Below are 12,590 nucleotides of genomic sequence, written 5' to 3'. Positions count from 1 at the left end.
CAACAGGAAGCAAACAACGTAGAAGATAAAATGTGCCAAAAGCGACCCACAGCATCTTGAAATGGCCATTCTGTAACATTTGATTGGAATGTATAAAATACTTTAGCTGCCAAACCCTCAAGCTAGGCTCCTTGAACCCTTTAGGAAAAACACATATACATTTTGCCCAAGCGGTTCCTAACAAAAACCTAATTTTAGTAGCCGAGTTCCGCAGTGTCATAGATGATAAAAACTAATGCAGGAAAGCAAGCAGCACAGTATTTCAAATATTTAGAACATAACCATTTTAACATTAGTAACATTAGCTAATATTGTATCATACTCCAAAAATGGTGATTATAAGATTGCACAGCAGCTGGGCATTAATTGTCCAAGCTGTATTTGTGCCTATTCATTGTAAATTCTTCCTCCAATTGTGGCCTTGAATAAAACCAAGCATACGGGGAATGAATAATATTTATCTAGGGCTGAATGATGCTGCCCAGTTCCACAGCATTATACAGAGACTTAAATAAGAGCAAGATCGCTGTTTACAGTAGGCTTCAACAAAAATCCAAAGGAAGGAATCTGCGGAAAGATTCCAAACACAAACTTTTTTTTGGGAAAGAAAGCAAAAAATGGCCCATCAGAAGAAGCTTCCTTGTGGAACCTTAGGAAACGTCTTGTTGCTTTATGAATGCTGAATTCTCAAGAGCCCAGGATTAGAAGAGACCCTGAATGACACAGAACAGTGATGAAATCACATCAAAAGCCGGGATTGAGCTAATCATCTTCCCGTGACATAGACCCTGATCGGAGCATAGGAGAAGGATTCTGTGTAAACAAAATGTCTATATACATTTCATGAAAATATTTTTGCTAAGTTATAGTCAAACAGACGTCTTGGAAATTAGAACTGAGCCGTATTTTGTAAAGTTCAAGCAAACATACGCCAAGGGAAGATTGCAAACAACATAACTGCATTGGTTATCTTTAATATGAGACGATAACCCATATACAGAATAGGCAATTTCCACTCTTGGCCCAATGAAGGTTAAAACAGCTGTTGTGTCTGTCGATAATTGAGACCTCCTCTCTGGGCACCACGTTCAAGAGGCAGATTTTTAATTTGCCAATCAGAACGGTTCGAATTTGGCTTTTCCAAGGACATAATTAAGACATGAATATAGGTCCTGTATGTACTTTCAGCCTGTACCAGTCAGCCACGAAAGGAACAGTGAGCCCTCCAAAAAAGACGGTTAAAGCTGCTGCAGCGACCCAGCTTTTGCAATGTGATGTGACCTTTTCCCTTGCAGTAAAGCAGAGTCCTGCTGACATTGCTTTGCCAGAACTGTAAGAACCTGCAGCTCTGCAAAGCAAGCTGTCTTCTCACCCATAAACCATATACTGAGTGTTTCATCACATTATTTTGGGCAGATATCCAAATACATACAAAAATACATGTTTAGCAAACTAGCATGATAAAAAGGCAAAGAAGCAAACTCTCATCTACTGAGATTGATCGCACATTTTATGAACAATCTTCTTATTGTTACAGTGTATCCTAAATACATCTAAATGCAGGTCAATTTACTGACACTAGAAATTCTTGTCTTTCCTTTGCTTCTTTTCATTACAAATTCTTGCAATAACCAACAACCTGTGACCCTGGAGAGGCATCTTTTACAGAAGTTATCAGACTGTAAGATCTAAGCAACAGATATGGATTGATAAGGCACTGAGCTCAATTTTGCTGCAGAGAATGGGATTAAACAGAACAGAGGTCCTTAACCTGCAGGACAGCGAACAAACCATGGGGCACCATGCAAGGTTTCAAATCCGTCCCTGCTGATCTCGGTAAATGTGCAATCGAGTTGTAAAATCATTTACACAGGCAGACAAATTCTTCCTCGCTACATTTCTTAATACCAGAGCCTGCAAATGATGCTGTAATATCAACAATCTGTTCATGAATTAGTGGCCAAAAATCGGATCCATGGACGTAATGTGTACCACATATAAAAAAGATTAGAAGGCCTGGAACAATGAATCAACTTGTATTAAACTTTATACAATCTATTCTAAATATTTCATATAGTTGTGATGGCTTCTGCCGCTTTTATTTCTAAAGGTTTTAAAAGGTCTCTCAGGGTTCTAGTATAGGATATTTTACATGAATATAAAATGCAATCATATACTGACAAATCATTCACTTGCTTCAGCACTCTTCAGAAGTCATTAACTTCTAAAAAGAACACAATCATTTCACCAGCTCTAATTCCAGACATCCAAAATTTGAATCCTGTCCAGGTTTTTCAGAAATCCCAGTGAACAATGATTCTTTACAGCAAACTGTACAACCGTACTGTATAAAACCAGCTCTGGATTCTCAGACACCCTGAGATTCTGCATTCCTGCCACGACATGAACACCAAAAAAGTAGACCTTATACCTTTACATTGTTTTCTAAAGTCCATGCAGGCACTTTTTCCCATATATTCACCAATACTTAGCAGAAAAAATTGACATTAAGCATCCCCAGCACTGAGAAAGGGCTATGAAATTAACAAAGGGGTTAAATTATGCACAACGGGTTACTAGAGGTCACACATGTGACACCTGACTGACGTCTTCTACAGGTAAAACAACAAGCAAAAGCCAAAAAGTCTGACCTTGCAGACTCCTGAGAGGTCCTAGACTGTGGCCCACAAATAGGTAAAGGTTTTAATTTGTCACTTCTTCCTTGTCATTTAGAAAAACCTCCCCATGTTCTTGTCTTCATAGGACCACATAATGCTTTAGACATGGAAACAAAGACTAAACAGCTGCCTCTAGTTTCTGACTCAATTTATTCAAACAAATGGCATGGTGACATATGTCAAAGCAAATTATTTAGCAAACTTCGACAATGCTATAACAATAGAGGTTGTGATTGAACAGTTAAAGACTATGTCCTTGGATCGGACAGGCCTTACAATGATTGTATTGAATTCTTGGTGCCTGGTCTCTTTGCAGGTCACAGGGCAAAGCTCCTAAGGATTGAATGGGTTAAACTATCTCCCTCCCCTCCTGTCTTGCCACAATCTCTCCTTCCTCATTAGCTGAGATTTGCAACTGTAAATGCTTGGAAAAACAATTAGGCTCACTTGTAAAAATAAAGCCTAGGAGCAGACAAGGACCCTTACTAAAGGGAAAGCTGTAGACGGAACTCAAAATGCAGAGGAAGCAGTGATCTGTCCGAAAGTGCACAGTGTCTGCATTCAAGGACATTTGTAACTCGCACTATGGGCTGAGGCCTACTTTGTACTGGCAATGTGCTTGGAGAGATGAAGGGGAGAAAAAAAAAAGCTTGGCCCAGTCACATGAAAGAGATTTAAAGGCCTTTAGTCTGTCTCAAGAGTGGTTTACATTTGGAAAAAAGCGTACGTGCAGCCTGAGCCGCGTTGCTAACCCGCCCCACTGATCTGTCGTCAGAATAAAAAGGGGGCCAAGTAACCCTCGGAAGAAACTTGAGCGACCATTAACAGTCTGGTCACACGCTGCCCGCTCACTTCTTCTGGTCTTGTATCTATGGCAATATAGCTGACCGGTTCTCCCGGCAAACTGCGTTAAAAAAAAAAAAAAAAAATATATATATCCCAAAGGGATAATGCATTTTCTACAACCAAAATGCATAAATATTCATCATATAAAACCCAATCAATCACCTCTTGGATGTTTTTAAGTAGCTGATTTTTTTTTTGTCTAAGGTGGAAAAAAAATTCATAGTGAATTCTCCCAGCAGGAGATCTGCTTATGCACAGAAGCACATTCATTCAAGAATGAAATATTCTGTGTCTTGCCACCTATGCACTTTGCAGTAATAGGATCAAGGGAAAGGACATGGTTAATTTGGCCAGAATATGACTGGGCTTAACAAACCATAGCTAAATAATTATTTCATCAATGTAAAAAGCCATCACAAGGCAGGAGAACCTGGGGATCCATGATCTGGCTGCCACGCTCTTCAAAGTCACAAAAAGTTTGAAGGAGAATTCATAAAGTGAATGTGGCCAATCAGACTGCCCCAAAGAGGGCAGAAAAATCATAGAAAACTATGGACATACTAGACACACGTGGTCCTTGCCTGTCAGTCCTGGACTTGGTGGATGGGACACAAGAGGAAAGCATGAGATGGCATCAACATGGTCATCAGAGTCCAACCATTGCTCCTCATTATTATTCCTATAGAACAATGTTCCACAATAATCAGCTGCTCAGAGTTCTGACAAGAAGATTGTGATGTAACGAACGCACATCTCCTCAGCCTTACACGGACTTTACGTGAACATAGGTGTACAGATCAGTCTGATTCCATCAGGTGCCATCTTATGAGAGAATGGCAAATGTACAGCTCTCCTGAATTTGTGCATCTAGATGTCCCTGCTGTATGGAAGAATTATGCAATTTATGAAATCTTGGCAATCAGCACCCATGCATTGCCCAAGTCTGCACTGTGAAAACAAGAGACTTCTTGCCAGCAATGGGTTACCTTTGCAATATTCCAGGGTCCACATCCTTACCCTGTGCACCAATAAGGAAGGTGGTGTACACTTTGACATGCTGTGTGTATTGTGGTTATTTATGGAAAGTGCAGTGTGCCCAAGGAAAGGGTTTCATGTGCAGAGCCAGGCAGGGAAATGAAGTAATCTGTTAGTGTTCCTAGAGGGAAAGCCTGCACTACATTCAGAGGAAAGAATACATTGTGGGGGGAAAGCAGAAAACACACAATGACAACAAAAGGTGGAAAACTTCTCAGAAGACTTATATCAGCTCTGACTGCTCACCATATTAGAATGCTTTGCCAGCACATTGCACCTGGATTGTAAGATACAGAAAGAAGCTTTCACATCTCCTACATGTGAGGTTTAATATATATGTAATATGGGCACAGATTGGGCATTGACAACAATAAAGTAACCCCCAGTGATGGGGATCTTACCTGGGCACTCTGGATATACACCAGTATAGGCAAGCCCCAGAGAAAAGAAAGCAGAAAGTTCATGGTTCCCAGTAACATCCGCCGAGATTGGATTGTAGATCCCCAGCAGAGGACCCCCCACTCCCACAAATGACTAGATATTCAGAGCCACAAAAGCCGGGGTCACTCCATCGATCCACAAAGAGTGCCACACACGGTACAATGTAACAGATCCAATCACAACTCGGAGCCACGTGACCTTCAATCCATGTCTGCAATAATAAAAGAATAATTCCGGGGATAATAACGGCTCTCCTGCCGAAAATCCAAGCCGTTGGTGATCCGGGATCAGCGTTCACACCGGCTGCTTCTCTCTATTGAGTGTCAGGCAACCACCCAGCCGGAGCATAGACAATCTGACACGCCCCCCGCCAGGACACGCCCATATAGGGGGTGGGGCCATCTGTTAAATTATATATTAGGGAGCTCTTCTCTGCCATCTACGTTGCCCCCCCATGTGCTCCCTACACCTAGCAGTCTTAATGTCTCTGCCACACCCCACCTGGCAGTGGCTATACCAGTTTATACTTCTATAGACAATGCAACCAACTATAAACCAAACTTCTACTCGCTGTGTACCCACATGAAAGCCATTCTGCTCTGAACAGTAACAAATCACACTAAGATTTTTTTTTTACAAACATACACAAATCACCCATTCCAATCCATCAGATTTCATTTTTCAAATAATAGAAATTGAATGGTTGCCATGGGCAACCATATTACTATTGCTTCTGTCAGCTTTAATTAGCTACAAAACATCTATAGTAGAACTCATAATCTAGAAAGCTCCCAAGCAATGCAAGTGAACTCACAGTTGGCACTGTTACATGGAAATTGACAAGTTTTCTCCACAGAACTATTACCTCCTGCCTCAGCAATAAAAATGCAACAAGAATTAAAATAGTTATAGCCATGGTACAAGTGTGCTATGCAAGCAGAAACAAATCACCAACCAGCAAGTGAAAAAGCTCCTCTTTATAATGAATGAATACAACCATTGCAGTGGGATGAGTTGATGGTTTAGCTGATGTTTCCTAATAATACATGGAGAGGTTACATTGCATTTTCAGGTTTCCTTATATAAAACAGATGTAATACAAGGAACTTCTTAGGATCTTTTTGCAGCTCTCTGAGGGCACCTGCTGGCTATAGAGGGATAATTCACCCTCTGTACAGTCTGAGAAAACTACAAAGAACTGCCTCTCATGTCCTCTGTGTGATTCTCTCCACTGTTATCTACAAAACAAACTGCTTTATTGCGAGTTTGTTTAATTGTTCTCACTTTATTATATCACAGATACACAATGATGTACAAAGGCTTTCACCCTGGTCTGGAGAGCAAATTGATCATTTCAGTTCCCAAGATTCATTTTTGACTTTCAAAGTTTTAATCCCAGCAGATGGTAATTTCCCATATGACCCCATATGCTATTATTGCAAGCAGTTTATGGAAGATCTGAGAGTGACAATGTGTCTTTGTATCAGAGGATTTCTACCATATACTGTAAACCTTTACACAGACCACAGGCTGAACATAAAGACCTTAATGTCATCACTGCCTAACCTGCAAGAAAGAATTCACAGGACACAGGTAATATACCTGTAAGTTGTATCATATAGCACATGGTGTACAGGGTCACAGTTCAGGACAAAGCACTATGGGGCAATAATACATCAGCACTGAAGAGCTATTGGTGACCCGTAACACATAATAAGTTCTAGTCACAGCTTCGTATTTCAGCCAGCACAATCCATTTGATACAAATAAGGATTCCAATAGGTAAACAGAATTCACCAAACTTTCCTTGTCTGCACTGGCATGACATAATCCATCCCATCAGACACCAACAGCTTCCTTGTAAGTTACCAGGTGGCTGCAAAACTTCAAGCCTACTGCCTTCCTGGTTTCCACCAAATCATCATTCTGGTGACCTACAGGAGCATGAAAGTTCCAGCTTCCTCCCTGGACATCAATGGGCCCTGTGATTCCACCCAGATTGTTTGTGAATGTTATGACTCATATATGGATCTCAAACATGATGCAACAGTATAGAATGTTCATACGGTCATAAAACAGTACATATAGAAGTATATCAGTGGGTAATATAAATGTAAGCTACTAGATCCAATAAAACAATATCAGCAGAAATACTATTCTGCAATTATCTGCCAAAAGCACTTCAAAAATGAAACCGGGCGATATGATAATAGTTGACATGATATGTTTTGCCTACTACTACTGCTTTTTAGCCCACAAAAATACACATTTTTGGGGTTTTACGTGTAGCACTGGTTTAATTAGTGCACTAAAAATATATATTCAAACATTTCCAGGAAAAGTGTTTGCTTCATTTGGTTTACTAATGTATTTTAGGAAGCTTTATCAGTTCACTCATTCCATGCTGGACCTGAATGTCTTATCTCCAGGTTTACAATTCCCTTGTTGCTCTGCCTTGTTATATGTCATATGCTTGTTATATGTCAGCATCACAATGTATATTCACTGCTATGAAATGTGACAAAGGCTAATGGTTTCACGGAGTGCATAACACAACAAATGCTGCTGCCTGAAAGATGAAAGCAAGTGTTGCTGAAATCTCAGTAGATTCTTGCAAACAGTTCAAACATTTGAAACCATTAAAATTGTATAACAATTGTTTAAATCTGTTTCCAAAACATAACCTAAAACTACAAAAATGCACTTTGAACTAAAAAAATTCTAATTAACGTAATTATATTTATAGACAATTGCACTAAATATTTACTTTTAAAATGCTGTGGTCACTTTGCTATAATCCACCACAAAACTTGTAAAACCAACATAATGAATGTAATGCGGGTTATTAAACTGATCAGCTAGTTCAGCAGTAGTGATGCTTTTAGAGTGAAAAAAAGTGCAACAACCTGACAAAACCTAATCTGCAGGCTACCTGTACTGGGATTTACCAATTATATGAATAAGCGTTATTGGTAGGGTATAATGTGTTTGATCCATTCCTGGGTTCTCAGTGGTAGACTTTACAACCATTCCCAGTGACACCTCCTGCTGTGGTGATATCCAAGTGGCATAATCACAATTATAGCACAGTGTTCCAATTATGGGCCACAGAAATGTATGAATGATAAGTGATGGTGACTGAAGTGGAGGCAGGGAAAGACTTCAGGCTCAATTTACTAAGCTATAACCCGCGTTATATACCTTAATGGTCATTGGGTCTGCTGAAAACAATCCCTAGAACTTATTCATTAAGGTTTTTTTCTTCTATCCATGAGTGAAATTGCTGGCTATTAGCTGAGTGAGGCATCTATATTTAGTAACATGTTTTTGGCAGTACCCAACAAGCAGAGATTTGCAAGGAAGAAATTTACTTTGTAACAATCGTCAGTCTGGGGGACAGATACCTTCTGTCCCCATCATTACATATTTTTTCTCTCCTGGGATTTAGGATGAGCAGACACACAATGTCAGGTGTCACCAAGCAGCACATGCAGACACAGAGGAATGTCAAAATAAACAGGGAAACTACTCATATAATATACTTTAGTATTTTAGCTTTTAGTCACAAGTCTAATAGCAATTACTCTATGGCAGGGCCATTTCTATACATAAGGCATCAGGTACAGGAGGAGGGGGATGCATTGCATGCCTGCCGAAGTTACCTTGATTAGGTCCCCTGTCTGCCTAATAAAAATGCTCTTGCCACCTGCTTTTCTGCACTCTGGTTCCATCATATACTTCAAAGGCAATTGTGTTCAAGGCAGGGCCAGAGTGACAACAGCCTGGGAATTGGGAGATGTATGGCTTTTAGCACCAAACATGGACAGAAATCCCAAATGATCTAAAGATTTGTATAAGTATCAGTGATCAGTCTCAGAATAGTTTCCATCAGGGTGAATTGCCAATACTACTATTAGACTATGCCATGAATGAGTGCAGAAATCTGAGCTAGGCAAAATTAGAGCCAAATTAAATAAAATTTGAGCATAAAACTAAATGTTGATGATTTTTTAGCCTCAACATGTCTCTAATATTGTTTCTTCATCAATTACTAAATTCTACTAAATTCTATTTTACAATATTAGAAATTCTACAACACAATTCTACCTGATTCTTTTAGAATTTTACTTGAAAACAGATAAAGTCTACCAGTTGACTGTAATACATGCCCTGGAAAGCTATGCCTTAGTATATCTAATAGTAGTTACTCACATTTGCTGAACTGGGTCTGTAATTTTGAAGATGTTTCTCTGGCATATATGTTAAAAAGTGTTTCACCCTTAATGTAACAGCAACCACATTTTGCTGAATATGGGCAAACTTTTTGTTTTAAGGTTATAGTATATTGGAAAAAGTTTTTTTTTTTAATTATTGTTGCTTAGTGACTTTGTGTGAATGAAAGTAGAATTTGCATTAGCAAATACTTACAAAAATATGCCTCATTGTTGTTTTATATTTTTTCCCTAACCTGTAGGATCTACAGACAGGTAAAAAGCACCCACATTATTGTGTTGCAATACCCATAATATACATTAGAGGGAGCACATCCATCTTGCCCAGCATGAGGCAAAGCAATTGAAAGCTTTTGTCCATATAGAAGTATATTTAGCCTTCTGTAATAATAGACATTACAGTAACCTCATTTTGTTCTTAAAATCTACAACTGGCAGCAGATGTTTAAATCTTGGCAAAGGACACAATGTACATTTTTTTTCTACAAGGTGTTCTTTACAATATTTAATGTAATCAGATGTAACAAGCTATCTAATATATTACACATACACAGATGTCTGAGAACCTTTGGCTTCATTGTAAGTATGGAAACCATTTATTGGAATGTTACCCATGATGTAGATGTACTAGGCCTGTTATATGTACCTGTTTTCTGTATGTAAGGAAATTCAATAAGTATTTGGCAAATCAGTTTTCATTATTCTACAGAAGCTGTTGCCCAGGAGAAAAACAGAGACAAAAGACTAGAAAGAAATATGAATATTACAAAGTACCATGTTCAGTGCATGGGCAACAAAAGCAGTTAAAACAAAAATAAACATTTAGCAGTACACAAATATGAAAAACACACCATAAACAGCCATTTCTTCCTTCACTGGCTCTCTCTGAGAAAAGTCATGACTTGGTGTTCGGGTCAATCCCAAATTTGACCAGGACATTGGTCATTCGAGCCGAACTGAACAAACTGAATGTCTGATATTCGGTGATTAGATTCGGCACAGAGCCATATGCCATAACTGTCATAGTACAGCAAGGCTCAGCTAATTCACACAGCAGGATGTGACAGCTGTCATACTCAGCCAGCCAAATTAGCTAAACCTTAAAAAATGTTCCCCTTTCTTTTTGGAAAATCCAGACAGTGGTAAGGGGATATGTTAGGGGGAAAGGGCCACTTCCCCACAACTTGGCCCCAGTCCTGCAGGGGTCTGTGGGTAGGGGCTTTATTTGGAATCTGGAAGCCCCCTTTATTAGGGGGCTCCAGATTTCTGCCACCTCAATCTGGGGAATAAGTATGGGGTTACATGGTAAGGGTTAAAAAATCCCAAGAATTATTCAGAGAGCACAGTAGGAAATACAACTTTATTTGTTCTCTTTTTAACTAATACTTACCTCTGTAGGATCCTTTGTTGCAATGTCTAGCGTCCCCTGATCTCCTTGAAGAATGACCCATCCATCTGTAGGGAATTGTAACACATTGATCAACATACCCTGCAATAGCGGTCTGATGTCCCAAATTGTCCATGAAGTCATGGTCTGGTGTCCCATTATCCATTGATGAGCTAATCTCGCTTGTATCGTGCAGCCTGTATCATGCCAGCACCAAGATTTCAGGGACAGAGATGTTTGTCCTCACGTGCCCTTTATGCTGATTGGTTGAAGGTGTATAAACAATGATGATGTAAACCCTGTCATCAGTGTTTATACTCGTTTGGCCAATCAGGAGAGAGGGCAGGTGAGGATAAGCATCCCCGCACCAAGGAATCTGACAGGCAGTCAGACATTAAAGGTTCATGAACCATCACATATAGCTGGATGGATAATTTTACATTGGACATCAGTCAGCTGCTGCGGGATGTATTGATTATCCATTGGGGGACACTACACTTCATGGCAAAGGATCCTGCAAAGGTAAGTATTAGATAAAAAATCAAATAAAGATTTGATTTTAAATTAATATTTATAGGATTTTTTTTTAACTTTTTTTAGGAAAAGGGGAATTATGTAAGCTTTTGCTCATTCCCCAGGGTAAGGGGGCCCTTCTATTAAAGTAAGCTTCCAGATTCTAGATAAGTTCCCAACCCACAGACACCCAGAAGACTAGGCCAGGTTGTAGGAAGGAGTCTCCAACAATGTCACTTGCCAATACTTTATTAACTTCTCTTTTTTGCCCGGATTCTAAAGGACCTTTTATGGATAGTAGGGGGGGGGCACACACACTCGCTGCCCATTTCTTAATTAAGAAGGTTCCGAACCTATGGAAGGATCTGGTTTATTTATTGTGGGAAATGGAGGGGGGCTTTGGCCCTCTTTTTTTGGAAATAACAAACAAACAAAAAAAGCTTTACAGTTCAGGGAATCTGGCCAGTAGACTATGCCAGCTGTCAGCCATCTGAATAAGTTGAGCCATGCTTTGAATTATGTTGGCCAAATTTGTCTGACATTGACCTAAATAGGATTAAAGTTCAACCCAAATTCTAGCTTAATTTAATGTACCAAACAAAGGTAATTTAGACAACTAGTCATGACACAGAGTGATAAGGGAGGACTTATTTCAGGGCACCATATTTCAGTCTTTTTCCAGGAATTTTTTTTGTGCTCAGCCACCTGGTTCTACTCTTCAGTGTGTCTAATATGACACTTTTTTATTCATGAAAGAAGCAAAAAGCCTAAAAACAATTCAGTGTCAGAAGCAAAGTGTTAAAACGTAAACACCACCCAACAACCAATTAGATGATGACAAAGTGTATAGCTCTGGCCAATCATGAGCCAGTATAGCCCAGGACCAGATAGTGAACTGAATATAAACCTGTCCCATCTTTCATAGCTCTTAGTTCCTTCATCTCTTTACAAAATACAGGTAAAGAGCAAACATTTAAAGCTCTTCCAAAGAAGCCAGAGGACCTGAGCAGAGCCAAAAGTTAGGCATTTCCCACATTACAGATCATATTGGTGGGTCTGCATCTTGCTTCCAAGTATAATCAGAAAGGTACAATGTAGGCCATGAGCATAATATTTTATACATTATGGAAATTCATATTGCAGAAATCCTAGTGAATAATATAAGCAGAAAGATAGGGTTACATACTATTTGCGGTAGGGGAAAAGTCTACAGAGTAGTTCTACCCAAGGTGTGCTCATGTTGAAGTAATAAAATAAAAAATTATAAGCAGCAATGCATTTCAATCCTGATGAACTCTCTTGTTGTAGTGGTATATTATATTGGTAGTGGGGTAGAAATCAGAAGCTGAGTAGTTCTACCCTGAGGAGTGCCCATGTTGAAGTATTATATCCTATAGGAGATGGTGAGGTCAGATTATTTTACCTGTAGTGACTCCCCATGTTGTAGTCTTGTGTTCT

The 12,590-nt window shown here is 39.4% G+C and overlaps 1 protein-coding gene across 2 annotated transcripts in view; it reads right to left on the bottom strand.

The window, feature by feature from the left end:
* VEGFA (vascular endothelial growth factor A) overlaps positions 1 to 12,590 on the bottom strand; it is a 42,342-nt gene that overhangs the window by 20,392 nt on the left and 9,360 nt on the right. Inside the window, exon 1 of one of the 2 annotated variants that reach the window (XM_072410038.1) lies at positions 4,961 to 5,324. The exons of the other annotated variant lie outside the window; for it this stretch is intronic. Within the exon in view, the coding sequence (XP_072266139.1) occupies positions 4,961 to 5,038 (78 nt within the window). The 5' untranslated portion in view covers positions 5,039 to 5,324. Of the gene's footprint in view, positions 1 to 4,960; positions 5,325 to 12,590 lie in introns of those variants that run through there. 2 annotated transcript variants of the gene reach the window in all.

This window comes from Pyxicephalus adspersus, chromosome 4, assembly GCF_032062135.1.
Source record: "Pyxicephalus adspersus chromosome 4, UCB_Pads_2.0, whole genome shotgun sequence".
Lineage (NCBI taxonomy): Eukaryota > Metazoa > Chordata > Amphibia > Anura > Pyxicephalidae > Pyxicephalus > Pyxicephalus adspersus.
The sequence above is the reverse complement of the archived record's forward strand: the minus strand, read 5'-3'. Positions and strand labels throughout refer to the sequence as shown.